At 37.2% G+C, this 15,641-nt stretch overlaps 1 protein-coding gene across 7 annotated transcripts in view; it reads right to left on the bottom strand.

Moving 5' to 3' along the window:
- cep350 (centrosomal protein 350) overlaps positions 1–12,739 on the bottom strand; it is a 47,881-nt gene extending 35,142 nt beyond the window's left edge. For 6 of the 7 annotated variants that reach the window (XM_052109051.1, XM_052109056.1, XM_052109054.1 and 3 more), the window contains exons 1-9: positions 12,649–12,739; positions 11,683–11,774; positions 5,215–5,311; positions 5,055–5,098; positions 4,664–4,778; positions 3,179–3,335; positions 2,419–2,975; positions 2,053–2,166; positions 738–860 (exon numbers count right to left, since the gene is read on the bottom strand). In XM_052109051.1, coding sequence (XP_051965011.1) covers positions 738–860; positions 2,053–2,166; positions 2,419–2,975; positions 3,179–3,335; positions 4,664–4,778; positions 5,055–5,098; positions 5,215–5,299 — 1,195 coding nt within the window. In that variant the 5' untranslated portion in view covers positions 5,300–5,311; positions 11,683–11,774; positions 12,649–12,739. Of the gene's footprint in view, positions 1–737; positions 861–2,052; positions 2,167–2,418; positions 2,976–3,178; positions 3,336–4,663; positions 4,779–5,054; positions 5,099–5,214; positions 5,312–9,882; positions 9,910–11,682; positions 11,775–12,648 lie in introns of all 7 variants that reach the window. The other variant, XM_052109052.1, reaches the window with a different exon arrangement.
- Between the last annotated feature and the right edge of the window lie 2,902 nt (positions 12,740–15,641).

Below are 15,641 nucleotides of genomic sequence, written 5' to 3'. Positions count from 1 at the left end.
AAGTGTAACTGAGTTTAAAATCACGATAGCCAAGGAGACTGCTGTCAAGATTTATAGTGGAAAAGGAGTTTTGCTTTGGACTGTTCTCACCCAAAACAAACTGGATCGCTTCAGAATACATTAAATAAACAACTATTTATTTAATATTTTGATTAAAAGTAATCAAAACAACTATTGATTACTTTTATGATGCCTTTATGTGATATTTGGACCTTGAGTTTTCCAGCCACCATTCACTTGCATTGAATAGACCAACAGAGCGGAGATATTCTTCTAAAAAATGTTATTTGTGTTCTGCAGAATAAAGAAATTCATGCACATCTGGGATAAGGGTGAGTAAATTATGAGAGAATTTTAATTTTGGGTGAAGTATCACTTTAAGGTCTGTTTAATTAGGCTGGTTTCGGTTTCACCTGACCCCAAATAGACAATTTTTTAGGGGAATTTACTTGTGCTCCAAAAATGCTGGATAGAGTGCTATGGAATCGAACAGAATGTAGGGGACACGTTTTTAGAAGTTTTTTTTTGTTTTTTTTTACTTCAAAACGCTCGTTGCTGATAATCTCACTAATCAACTAGTCACTTGTGGATGCCTATCCCAAATTGCAAATTTTCAAGTGCATGTAAACTTCCTATGTAACTCTTCTACAATATAAAATGTATTTTCTAATTATGAATTTCAATATCATTTGCTTAAACAAGATACGGTTATTTGCTTTTAAGGACAGAGAAGAGACCTGGTTTAGCATTGGAGTCTGGTGCGGAGGAAGATCTGTGCACTTTTCTCACAGGCTTGGATGGTTTCTTCTCCTTCACCCTCTCTCGTTCTGCAGGCCTCTTTTTTGGTTTTGCACTCTCTGCTGTGAAGAGACAGGGAGAGACAAATGAGTGTGATACTGTTAATTACACTAATTTCACATCAAACACTTAAATTACAATCACTTAAAACAGTGACTCCAATACTGACAAGGGGGGGTTCTCCCATTTTCTACCCAATTTGGCATGCCCAATTCCCAACGCTCTCTACGTCCTCGTGGTGGCATAGTGACTCGCCTCATTCTGGGTGGTGGAGGACAAATCTTAGTCGCCTCTGCATCTGAGTCAATCTGCGCATCTAATCATGTAGCTTGTTGAGTGCGTTCCGTGGAGACCTAGCACGTGTGGAGGCTTAACACTATTCTCCGCGGCATCCACGCACAACTCACCACGTGCCCTGCCGAGAGCGAACCACATAGTGACCATGAGGAGGTTAACCCAACATGACTCTACCCACCCTAGCAACCGGGCCAATTGCTTGCTTAGGAATTGCTTGCAAAATTGCGACTCCAGGTTTGATAGTCAGCGTCTTTCCTTGCTGAGCTACCCATGCAGATTAAACTTGCTCTTAAAATAATTATATTATTAATATATTTTTTTTAAATAATGTAATATAAAATGAAATGTAATACATATAGTATTAAAACTAAATGTGATGCAAGAAATCTTGAGTGACATTAGAGAAAAAATAAAATGTTCCAAAAATGCAGACTATGGCCTCTTTAATGACAGCATTTCAAATCTGCAGACAAGCAGGGAGATTAACTGCATTTTTTTGCTTATTATATATGACCTTGTTTCACAAAGCTATTCCAAAGAACTATTTTTAAACAAACTGATGCAATCCTTTCATATAAACTTTAATAAAACTCTTAAGAACCATCAGGGCTGACATGGTAACTATGGCTGTGGCAGTGTGCCTGGAATCTTAGAGCAATTTTTTTACGCATAAGTCAGCATTGCAAGACCGGTTTGTTTCTTTCATGCTTCCTTAACATACTGCAATGTGGTTTTGATTCCAGGTGTATAAAATACAAATACATGAATTTGTGTTTTCTTTTAAGAGGCATTCAGTGGTGGGTATAACAGTAACACTGGCCTAATGCATGTTCCTTACTCATCCTACAGCCTGACTCAGTAGAGGGATTAGATACATTTTTATCATCAGTGCTGCTTTAGAGATGACAACAGTCAGCTGTGACTAAGACATTACAACATTTTTATAAGTATGTATACCTGTGAGTTGTTGTTTCAAGTCTTTGTATATTTCCCTGCTTAAGTTCTGGAAGTCCTCTTGGGCCCACACTTTCCCATCAGGTGTGCGAATTTTAGTCTCACTTGTGTTGAAGCCTAGATATCGGAAAAACACGTCAGTGAGCTTCCACTCACTTGACAAGCTCATAAAACATTTATCTGATGCTTTAATTCCAAGTATCATACAATAAACTTATCACAGGGACAGAGCTAGAAGAGCAACCTGAAGCTAGGTGCCTTAAACAGGGGTAAATGGTGATAATCATGGATTGCCCTCTATAGGGATTGAATTTACCACCTTAAGGTTACTAGGCCAAGTTTCACCTTTCCTCTCTGAAGTCATATTACCTTTATAAATGGGTCCCGGAGGGGCCAGGGCCACTTTCCGAACTTTAGCAGTGGGTGCAGTGGTACTGTGTCCTGCCGCCCCAATTCCCACAGGCTGCTCCAGGTATCCCAGAAGATTGTTTCTCTCCGCTGTCTCCTCCAGATGTTCCCTCTGTCTGCGGATTCGCTCTTTCAGCTTTTCCAGTTTATCGTCTGGTTGCCGTCGTCGTAGGTTCTCTAGCCGCTGTGAAGCCGCGACTGAACCCGGGCTGGACGTCAGGGAACTCTGAGATGTCTCAGCTTGCAAGTGTGTTCTCAGCTTGACCTCTGATCCCGCTGTGGCTTGGTCAGGCTGGTGAATTGCGTTGAGAGCAGAACAATCATTGAGGTAGCGAACAGATGTGTTGTCAACAGCTGAGGAGTGTGTGCTGTCCAGTTCTGTCGTCTGCATGTCACGGGTATCACGCTGATAGACCAGTCGGCTCAGGGCAGAGTCCGACTGAGAGACCCCGACCTCCACTGGTAGCTGGGGGTCAGGTTCAGAGTGTATCTGGGACATTGGCAGCGGAGATGGTTCTCTATAAAAACCAGGCAAATGCAGTTCACATTGACGAGCACTTTAGAGGTTTTAAAATATACAAAAATCAGTATAACCCAGCTGGAAACGTAAAAAGCATAACAAGCGGAACTGAAGGAGAGTGTCAACTACATGTGCGCTGATTGTCAGAACTATAGAAGCAGAAGCGGTGGTTCCTCGTCATTTAATATTTGTGACTTTTACCTGTATGAAGCAAGTGGTTCTCTGAATTCTACGGCACTGGGCTTCCTGGCATTGTTGTCCATAGTGCTGTTCCTCAGCGGACTGCGTGAACTTTGGTCTGGACTACGCCGACTCGGTGTTCTGGACTTGGACCCACATTCCTCCACACGATGCCCATCTGTATGAAATACACGAAAAAAATTATGTTGTATTGTTCTGATAAAATCTGAAGTACTTTTTAACTATAATCCATCGCTTCCAGTCAGCAGCGGTATGTGCGTGACATAATCGCATTGGCATGTGAGACGCGAGAACTGACGCACGTGCGACACACCCGGAAGAGCAGCTTTGTTTACAACCGAGTAGGAGGAATGCTGTACAGAAGCTTAGTTGGTTTTGGTTTATACCTCTATTTGTATCTTATTGTTAACTCACAATGATGCATTAATGTGCTTATCCTAGATGTCTCAACCGAGTGGAGAATGTGAGATTACATCCGTAAAATGGCAACGCAAATACGTCACACGAGAGACCGTGTGAACTCAGCCCTCTCCTGAAGCTTACTGGAAACGATGGTTTATAGATAAAAAGTACTTACATATTGATATATTTCACAACAAAGGTGATCGTATTGCTTTAGAAGACATTAATTTAACTGCTGGAGTGGTATGGATGATGTTTAAACTGACTGCCTTTGATTTTTGGAGCTTCAAAAGAGAAATTTCCATTCACTTGCATTTTAAGGACCTGCTGAGCTAAGATATTTTTCTTCAAATGTGTTCTGCTGAAAAATGAAACTCATACACACTTGGAATATCATGAGGGTGAGTAAATGATGGGAGAGTTTTCATTTTTGGGTGATCCCTTTAAGTTTTACCTATATGGGAAGTGTATATTTTGGGTGCTGTAAGCATTTCAAGTTTTCACCATTTAAATCAACTTTTAGCTTTTTGCAGTTCACTTAAATAGTCCTATAGTGTGACAAATTATTTTTAAGAATAAATATTTTATTAAATCTCTTGCATATAAAATAATTTTAAAAGTATTAAATAGAAAACAAAATCTGTTTAAAATAATTTTTGTATAGCATGTCACTACTTAAAGGGCACCTACCCATATATCTTCTAGATTTATTTTTTATATTTATACACTCATATACAGTATATCTATTTCTACATATTTATATAAAAGCGAATCATTTCATACATCCTGGATTAAAATATCAGCCAAGAGCATAACACAAGCTATACAAGTATTTAATGATGACCTCACATACAAATAATTATATATATATATATATATTTTAAAACCATGTCATCTTAAAACCAGCTTGCTTCAATAATTACAAACAAAACAAACATATAGGCAATCCAGACATTCCTCTTCATGTTGCTACTGGTTTGGTCCAATACAATATTACAGGTGACATTTAAAACACCTAAAGAAGCACAGGGATATGTGTTTTGCCTGTGTGTGTGCACGTTACAGAGGATGTGTCTGTCTCACCTCTGCGGCTTATTTTCCGACTGCCGCTAACAGTTGCTTTCTTTGTGTCGAGCACCACATCCAGAAGCACTCCACTGCCTGGTGCAGCCTCCAGACGATTCTCAATGTGCCGTAACTGAGACCACAGTTAACCATACAGTCAAGCACTCATGTGATTAAAGCTACAAATATATCAAACCTACAAGGTGTATCTCAGACTAAATATAGTCTGGTTCAAGTTTTTTAATCATGTCTTCTTGATCTCTGTATGAGATACTTGTTATAACAGGGCTTCTTTAGAACTCAATTAATAACATAATTCCTGTATGTAACAAACATCTGAAGGTATCAGGCTTTATTTTGTATTATAAGTAGCCCAGCACCTGAAACACAGGTTAAAACAAATACTCACGGCAGCCTTGGTCTGATTCAGACAATTCCAGGCATTTGATATCTCTGTTGAGAGATAAACATTAACATAAGGAACCGCACAAACATAGAACTGTCTCTATCAAACAGCTAACATAAGGTGATTATAATGATGTTGCTAGTATAGAGTGACATATTTGGACCTCTCCTGTTGTCCTGCCCACAGAGGGCAGGCTGCGATGAGACGGTGGTTGGCGGGCCCACCTCACTTTGAAAGCGACTCCCCATCGCTATGCCAACCTGAGGAAGAGGGGGAAAAGAAAAACATGCAAACAATGTAAGACAGCCAATTATCTCATAAATATCTGCTGACAAACACTGTGATCTTTGGGATTGCTTGCTGCTTAGAATGTATCCTTAAGTGTCACTAAAACACATGACTCTTCCATTCACAGTACTCAGTTGATTCCTTTGTGCATCCACTGTGATTTGGAACGACGCTTAAAATCTGGCCAAATCACAAGTTTAACTGATAGTTAGAAAGCAAATATATTTTCACAGCTAACCACTTTGTTTCGATGTTTCTAAATGTTCTGAAACTCACCACAGGCCTTACGGTGTCTTCTGTTTCACTATGAATCACAATATTAACAAGAAAAGCCTCTCAATGTTGGACACTTAAAGAAACTGTACAGCTAATTTGAACTACAGACATTTCCTCAGTCAAAGTTCAACATCAAATCAATGTCATATGTAATAATCATGCAGTGATTTTTTTATTATTTCTATTACTTTTGTATTATTCTTTTTAATTTCTGAATGTTTATTTGACAGCTGTTAGTCACCAGAAAAACACCAAGCACTGTTTGCCTACAGAATAAAAAAAAATATATCAAGGATTATGATATAAATTATGTAAGCAGAATCTTCATCTTGGTTGTATTGCTTGTAATTCAAGATATTTCATTAAAACTAGTTCAAGCAATGGTGTAAAAATGGCTATTTGTTGAATATATCCTAAGGTGCAGACATGTGATGGTGACCCCGTCTTCTTCTAAGAACTGCCATTATTGCATTGTGTTCCTGTCATTGTACGTCTTCAGTGCGTGATATAAACCAAGAAGATTCAATGGACTATTCAGTGGTAAATACAGCGTCATGTGCAGACAGTCTTAAAGCACAAAGTATTCCAAAGGGATGCTGAAATCGCCCCTGCTCTGAATCTTCTGTATTTATTATGCATAAGCCATATCTTACAGACCTGCATGCATATTATGCACTTTGAGTGAATTTCAAACCAATACAAATGGAAAGTAGAGTATGAGGAAAACAACCTTACAGGCAATCAATAAAAATTATAAAAGTTCTATAAACCATCTTCGTTTGACTGTAGGGCTGAAACGATTAGTCGACGTCATCAACAACGACAATAAAAAAAGTCTTCTGAAAATCTTCTTAAAAATTTTCATTTTTATTTAACGTAACATGATCATATAAAACTCTAATGATGGTGCGATAGCAGCACTACAGCTCGCTCCCGACTGTGGAGAGGAAAACACAGCTCACAGTACAGATGCACTCTAAACTTTCCAAACAGCTTCAGGTGATATAGATCATAATGCACAAGGAAATTATATCTAAAAAAAAAAAAATCTAAATACAGAACTCTCGTTGTAGAATAAGCAGAGCCGGATTTAAGCAAAACTTGCGTGTCGAGCATCTTTAAAGGAAACACCCCGGCGTTACATCTTTAATGCAGTTATATTTAATGTGTTATACCTTTATTAAAGTTCAAATAATAAGGAAGCAGTTCATGTAAATAACTACAATCTCTGAAACTGGAATTTATCTGTGCGTTCAGCACCTCTTCTATGAGTTGTGCGAATGTCCCGATCTAAGGTGGAGAAATTGATCCTGCACCCGGCTAATAAACTCTGTCACGGGGACGCTCATCCCTCGAGCGCACACGCTTAATGCAGCTAGATTATAATGTGATGGCTCGCGATTTATTGAATCATAATATATTTATTATCGTGAAGAAAACTGGCAATACGCAGCTTTATTAATAAGAAATAGGTTTGTTTTTGGTGAGTTAAAGGCGGATTGAAGTGAACAGAAAGGTGAGACAGAGTTGTCTTCGCCCCATTATACACTGCAACAAAAAAACGTGTTTGATTTGTTTTTGTTTGTTTTCCAATATAAATATCTAAATCTCCTAAACATACATTTACTTAAGCAGCCTCACAGCAGAAGAATAGTTTTTTTATCTGGTGAATATAATATTACAACTATAAAATATCTAAAAATGCTTAAGATGCATTCACCTGAGAAGTAGCATATTAGATATGTATACTTGCGTTTAGAGAATAGACCTTGAAAATAAGCATATTTAGTCTTTACTGCATTCGCAGAATATAACAAAGTGAAAAAATACACTTATATACAAAATACACATATTTAAGAGACATTCTCTTAAAGCAAGTCTAAATATCCTATATGATGCTTCTCAAGTGTAATGTATCTTGTTTTAAGAATTTTTAGACCGTTTTAAATGGAAAATAAGACAAAAACACTTGGTAACAACAGGATTTTTTGCAGTGATTTTTTTACTTATAAAAGTTGTTTTCCTTTAATTCAGTGAATGTCAATGAAAGGTATTACTAAAAGAAGATTTTATCCTCTTTATTGTTAGTAAGTATGCTTAATATGACATTTTAAGTCGGGGCACAAGCTGAATAGTCAGTTAAGACTTATCATTGCAATAATTGCCAGAATAGTCAAATAATCATTCTAATAATCATTAGATTAGTCGATTATCAAAATAAAAATGTGTTCAAGTTCTATTTGAAAGCTCTTGAGCAACAGAGACACTCATGTTTTGCATCTCAAACATACCACTCATGTCTTGACAGTTTACTCATAACAAAAAATGACCTTAAAGGGATGGTTCACCCAAAAATTTAAATTCTCTCATGATTTACTCACCCGCCTGGCATTTTCTTCTGCAGAACAAAAGACGTTTTAGAAGAATATTTCAGCTCTGTAGGTCCATACAATGCAAAACACTGGGAGCTGATGAAAACATGCTGCGTGATCATGAGGAAGGATTATATCAAGATGTAGATTGGAATGCAGGTGCGAAAAACTTCATATAAATAAAATAGACTGTTGCTCTCTCACTGTTGCTTGTGTGCTAGTGATTGCCCCTCTGTGTTATTTTGAAAAATGTATGACATAATAGAAGACATTTTTATGATGCCACAGAATTTTGTGATCAGTAATCTAAAAAAGGGAGATTTGTGACATTAACTGTGTAAACTCATTTTGTACAAAAGGACAGGGATTCTTTCATTAAAGCAATTTCACAAGATGCTCTGTGAAAATGCACATACAGGATCATGATTATATCATAATCATCGGGTTTTGCACAAATATTTCACTCAAACATTTATGCTGATAATATAATCTGTAATGAAAAACAAACATTTAAATTAGGAAAAATGCAAAAAAGAAATATTAGTGTACTCTAACTCAAATCACATCCTGTTTTTTTGTTTGTTTTTTCATGTCAAAATGGTTGTAGACCCCTGCTTTATAATATATGGATTTAACCACCAGAGTTGTCTGGAGTACTTTTATGTTGCCCTGATGTGGATTTTGGAGCTTCTAGATTTTGGCACCCATTCACTTGCATTGTATGGATCTACAGAGTTGAGATATTATTCTAAAAATCTTCATTTGTGTTCAGCAGATCAAAGATCATACACATCTGGGATGGCCTGAGTAAATGACAAGAGAATTTTCCTTTTTTGGGTGTACTAAACCTTTAATAGCGATCAAGTCAGATTACTCCATTTAGTCTACAATTTTTCTCACAAACTGACATCTATAAGCCAACAAGTTTAATTAAACACCTTTGCCAAATCTAAAGAAACAAAGAAAAGCAAACTCAGACGACACTGCGTTTGTGTGTGTGTGTGTGTGTGTGTGTGTGTGTGAGAGAGAGAGGTTCAAAGGAACTCTAATTAGTCAGGAAACCACCTGTGAGACTCACCTGTCCATGAAAGAGATTTAAATTTAAAGTGCAACAAAAGTGCCTCAACAGTGTGCTCTGGACAGACTATACTGTCTGAAGCGATAATATAATCTGATTCTTTATGAACTAATCAACACCTCTCAACATGAATAAAATTAGCACAAGAAAGAATCAAAGCTTTCCCAGCTTAAATGTCCAAAGGGCAAAGTATCGTCCAAAAAGCACAAAATATATTTTGATTTAGCCATAAAAAGATGTCAACACTGAAAGAAAAATGGGTTCAGTGTGGATGTTGTAGTAACCGAATCTCTGAATTCTCTGAACCTGAGCATAGTTGAGTTAAACCTGTCTGTTACATCACAGATCATAGTCTAAGACCCTGTTTTTCGACCACTTATAATTTACTCACATTCATGCCATCCCAGATGTTTTCTTGACTTTTTGTCTTCTTCAGAACACAAATGAAGATTTTTAGACTAATATCTCAACTCTGTTGGCCCTCACAATGCAAGTGAATTGTGGCCAGAATGCTGAAGGTCCAAATATAACAATAAGTTCTGAGTTCTGCCTGCCATTCACCTGCATTGTATGGACCTTCCGAGCTGAAATATTCTTCTAAAAATGTATCTTCATTTGTGTTCAGCCAGGGCTCGACATTAAGCATAGTCATGTGCTTGTCCTTTGGACAAGTAAATTCATCATTCACTTTTCAGAGTAGAAATGTTACTTGTCCAGAGACAAAAACAAAAGAAAAAAAAAGCCTCCATCATCATCATCATTTACACCTAATAGGGATTAAAAACACTGTGCAGAAAGACAGTAAATCATCACTCACCCCCAAGGCTGTAAGAAATTCTCCCTTCTGAAGAAAACAAAATTACATTGTTGGCAGAATGTTAGTCAAAGTCACTATTCACTGTACATGTGATTTTTTTTCCCGTTTTTTATTTTTAATACATTTGCAAAGATTTCAAACAAACTACTTTCTCGTTGTCATTATGGGGTATTGTTTGTAGAATTTTTAGGAAAATAATGAATTTAATCAATTTTGGAATAAGGCTGTAACATAACAAAATGTGGAAAAAGAGAAGCGCTGAGAATACTTTCCGGATGCACTGTATGTGTCAAATCTAAAGTGAAGTAAATATGCGCTTCCGCACTGCTTGCACGCACAAGCTGCTGAATGCCGCACTACGTGTGAAGGCGAGAGGGAGATAAGGCGACAAAGGGAATTCTCCACATTTTGAAATTGAAACATGTGGGAATTCAAATTGTTCTCAATCCCGTGCTATTGAGCTAACGTCCTTTATTGAGATTTTAGCCAGGCTACTTGTACGGTCGGGCAAGTAAAATTCTCTTTAATTTGCCTGTTCAAAATTCCACTTGTACCTGACAAGCGTTAATGTCAAGCCCTGGTTCAGCAGAAGAAAGTATGTCATACACATCTGGCATGGCATGTGGGTGAGTGAATGATAAGATAATTTTGGGTGAACTATCCCTTTAAGATGCATTACAGATGATCCTATCACATGTGGTCAGTGCTAAATACAGGTGTAAGCAGGGTCTAATACATTTTGTGACCGGATCACAAAAAACACATTCGAAGTATTGTATTGATATATCTTAAGAGCCAAGGGATTTTGACCCTCACCCTTCAGTAGTCAAAAACGAATGTGGACACATTGCATTTGAAGTGCAAATGCTTATCCATCCTCAATGCATCCCATAACCACCATGCTACAACAAGAGTTTTAAACTTTGCCGGTTATGTGCAGCTTTAAAGGGAAAAAAAATATTTTTGATCTGATAATTAAAAAAAAAGCCGATACAAGCACGAGAACTTCATGGACCTTCTTCAATGTATTAACATGTATTGTCATGAAATCAGAGACAATTCCCTTGAAATTGGACCACAAGTGGTCTCAAGACAGTGGTGTAATCCAATCACGTCTGAAATTAACGTTCTTATTGGACGATCAGCTTCGTCGGATTGTCTGACTTGCCCATGCCATCAGTTGCGATCCGGCCTACCGCTGCTCTGTGTGCATTTAGAGAGAATCTCTGTACATTTATAAAAATAAAAAAAAACACAATTCACTCAACAGTCCTCATTGTTCTGATGGCCATACGTATCATAAATTTAAAGAGGGCAAATGCAAAATCCTAAGAAAGATAGGTTTGCATAAGGCATATGCCCTAGACTACACTACTGTCCTAGGAGACGTATTTAAGCGAGCAGGTGTAAACATCGATGTTTCTCGTCTGACCACATGTGATCGGACCACCCCAAGATGCATCTTATACCAGGTGTAAACGGAGTCTAAGCGGACTGTTTTTCAAGCTAAAGCTTTCTTTAAATTTATTTGAAAAAAAAAACTGACCAGACAAAAAAAAAATAAAATCTTTCTACATCAATTTTATTTTACATTTAGAAAACAGAACAACTAAAATTAACCAAACCTTATAAACTTGGCACTGCACAGCAATGATATCAAGTTAATAACAGTTTTGACCATCACACATCGAAGCAAATGATTAAGAATAGTGTAATTAACATAGTTAAAAATTAGTTCAGGAGAGGAGGAAGGGCATGTATTAAGCCTTCCAACAATGAGCAGAATGGTGCAGGACTCACCCTCCAGCAGCTTTATTCAGAGACATGAGTCCGCCTTGTCTTCCGGACTGCTGGACACATCAGTCAGCAGGCGATTCTGTCCAAAACCCCACCTGGAATAAGACCCAAGGGAAAAGGATGATGTTACATCATGATCAAATGTTTGCACTGACACAATATGTCTCAGACTCTTAAATCATTATGTAAATGCAACTGATTAAGTATATCACAACCAGCCAGCAGATTGTTATATGTAGCATTATGACCATTCCTCTAGTTATTCTCAAATAAATACAAGATCAATACAGCTAATTACAGCAATTGATTGGCCTACAGTAACTACTCATGAGCGTCATTCTGAGTTAAAGGAAAAGGAAACAGATTTGCATGATCAGCTGACAGTGATCTCTGGTACAAGTTGAATAGATCAGATTACAGCCTGTTATTTACTATAGCAAAATACAACGTCAAAGGAAACACAAGTGGAGAACTATAAACTAAAGAAATCGGACAGCATCTTATACATTGCTAATACACACATACATGTCCATGTACATGACAAAACTCTAGCAAACCAACGAGACGAGAAAGAAAAGGAAACACTAAAATGACATACGAACATTTAGAAATACAAAGAAATCACATATTAACAACACACAAGTGCCAATCGTACTAATACAACTGTACATACAATGCACTACTGACTGGAAACGTACCACCTAGCGAACTGAATCAACCTTCCAATAACCAACCAACCAACCAATTAGACGTCTGTTGAACGAAAAATCATTCACCCAAGAACAATTTCACAATATCTAACCGGTATTTCTGACCGTGGTTGTACATTCTCTGAGGTAACTTATTGCTAACAGCTGCTGCTAACCGGCTAAATCATTAAAGCTCGCGAACAAACACTATTTATCTTTACTGGCTTCAGGTTGTCTTTCACTGAGCAAACAAGTCGGAATGTAGTTATTTAACACCTACCTAAAAAGTTACTGTTTCTTCTACCCGCCTTTCGGTGTCTGTTTCCCGGCTTTGATGATAAATTACAACTGTCGTTCGCTAGATTTGACGGTCCGCCATTTTCCAAACAACTGTTCCCGGAAGTTCACGTCGGAGAGATTCATAAACTCGCGAGACTTCATTGCAGAAAGTCAAGTGCTTTTTTTCTTGGCCGTGTTTGACCTCTAGTGTTCACTAATGGAATCAACGTTTAGAAAAAATAAACCAAAAAAGCTAGAGTCTGATGGAAAACCTTTGCTTATTTTCTGGTATTTTGCACCAGTGGCTCCGCAAAATGTAAGTCGTATGAATAAGTCTTTGTTCAATTACTTATTTAACAAAAAAACGCACACAAATGACCATATATTCATTGTAAAAGAAAATAAATTCTGCAAACCCAATGAAAACATGGGAATTTGTTGGTTTTGGCTTTCACAATTTTGGCTACCTGTTTTTTTTTTTTTTTTTTTTTTTCATTAAGCAGTTCTCTTCATTTCCATACGACCCAGTTGATGGAAAATTCAGAGGATCTCAGAAGTTGTTGAAGCCCATAAGATTTAAAGGTATTGTGGTGGGTATTTCTAGGTTTTTATTTTAAATTAAGAATTTTAATCATTTTAAAGGAATAGATAACCAGAAAATCTCTCATCATTTACCCACCCTGATGCCATCTCAGATATGTATGACTTCTTTCTTCTGCAGAACACAAATTAAGATTTTTATGAGAACAGCTCAGCTCGGTTGGTCAATTCAATGGAAGTGAATGGTGGCCTGAACTTTGAAGCTCCAAAAAGTACATAAAGGCAGTATAAAAGTAATCCATATGACTCCATGTCTTAAATAGCAATATGATAGATGTGGGTGAGAAGAAATATTTAAGTGCTTTTTTACACTAAATCTCCACCTTTGACCAGCCCCAATCAATTGGTGGTGATGGTGAATGCAAATTGCCAAAAACATAAGAAGAATGTGGAAGTGAAAGTAGAAATTTATAGTAAAAAAAAGACATAATATATCTCTCCCACACCTATCGCTTCTGAAGACATTGATTTAACCACTGGAGTCGTATGGATTGCTTGTACGCTGCCATTATATGCTTTTTGAGCTTCAAAGTTCTGGCCACCATTCACTTGCATTTTTGGGTGAACTATTCCTTTAAGGTCCTATTGGAAGTTATCTGAAGCCCTCTTTTAGGCCTACCCCCTGGTTAAAAACCTCTGGTTTAAAACAAGCACAGAGCACCATTAGGAAAGCCCTTGAAATGAGTGACTGTTATGAATGAGATAAAGGATTATGATGAACCATATGTAGGCAAAAGTGTTACATTTAATAAAAGCTTATCATAGAAAAAAGTTAAGAACCTAGACATCAACAGACAGATGTAGCATGCAAATATTTTGTTCTCTGCTGTGTAGGGTGAATACAGGTATAATGGGACAATTTCAGATCATTCGTAATTGCCATTGTCTTTGAAAGTATGATCACAATGTTTACATTAGTGTCATTCCATACTAGTTTAATAGTTTAGTATGCTGATTTTTAGTGGGATAGAAAATGATACAGTAGATGATTAAGCTTATGTCACACTTTTACAGTTGTCCCACTTTACCTTTATTTATCCTATGATATAAACACTAGCTTACCTAATATAACATCCATTTAGAATATTTGATTGTCAAAATATAAACTCACTCAGCCAGTACTTGAATGTTTGCAATATTATTTCATATGCACCAGTATACAGGATTGATAGCATAACATGGTATACTATAGTAACCATAACAATTGATTTGCAATCTCTTCTTTGGATAAAACCATTAAAGAAACCATGCATTTAGTCTAATGCGTGCATGAAATTTCACACACCGTTAAACGCACCACTTTCCCAAAGCTAATATTTCTTAGCTAATATACTTAGATAGTCCTTTGAATAATAGCCCTATAAACAGGGCTGCCGGCCGTACAGTCATTGTAGAAATATAATGTGACATATTTAATAATTTATGTACGCTAATTACCGAGACAGTGACTCTCGGCCCCCCTCTGCTGATCTAGACTGTCGTACTCAGTTTAAAACTGGATATCACTTGTGTTCTGCGCCCGCAATCTCTACTGTTATAGACTATCTTAACCATTTTAGTGCTGTATCCGAGAGAGAGAGAGAGAGACTTCTTATTCATCACCGCTTAACAAAAACATATTTCCAGCAGAAAGGCGCGGCAGAATGGAAAAACGCCATCCACTCGCAGGTAAATGTGAGGAATAGTGTGGAAAAACTCTGCGTTCCTGCGCGTTATTGCGGTGATGGAGCTCAGAGCACTTGTGGCTGAGCTCCGTGGATCTGATGCTGGTAAGCACATGATTTTTATTCATGGTTATTATTACAGAAGCGATAGATTGCTGCCAATGTGTACCATCGCCATTCAGAAAAATATGTATAATTGAAATGCTTGTTTAAGTGGAAGAGTAATTTCCATTAGACATTAACTTGTTCCAGTGTGAAAGAAATGTATTATTATTTTATTATTATTGTTTTGCAAATAGATATTAGTTGCCAGGGAGAATCATTATGACCATCTTATGAAATCAACATTTTCTAGTCGAGCATATTATTTTTATGGGTATTTAGAGAATTATTCTTATTATTATGTTTTTTTTGTTGTTGTTTTTTTTTTCACTTTTGCGCATTTTTGGACCATTATTAAAATTGTATTTGGTTCTGTAACGTCTGGCTACATGGGGCTGTTAAAGCAGTTTATTTGTTTGCAACAGATGTGAGTCACATAGAACCTCATTCTGCATTTTGATTATGCATTTGCGCTCTGGGGTGTGTGATGCCCTCCATGCACAGCCGTCCTATGGATTGACGTGGTTTAGTGGTTTCTGCTGGTCTGCCAAAGAAATAGCAAAAAGTTGGTATTTACGAAACCGTTTAAGGGAGATTCATTATCACCATTGTGCCCTTGTGCCAGACA

Source organism: Xyrauchen texanus, chromosome 37 (genome assembly GCF_025860055.1).
Source record: "Xyrauchen texanus isolate HMW12.3.18 chromosome 37, RBS_HiC_50CHRs, whole genome shotgun sequence".
Classification (NCBI taxonomy): domain Eukaryota; kingdom Metazoa; phylum Chordata; class Actinopteri; order Cypriniformes; family Catostomidae; genus Xyrauchen; species Xyrauchen texanus.
The sequence above is the reverse complement of the archived record's forward strand: the minus strand, read 5'-3'. Positions and strand labels throughout refer to the sequence as shown.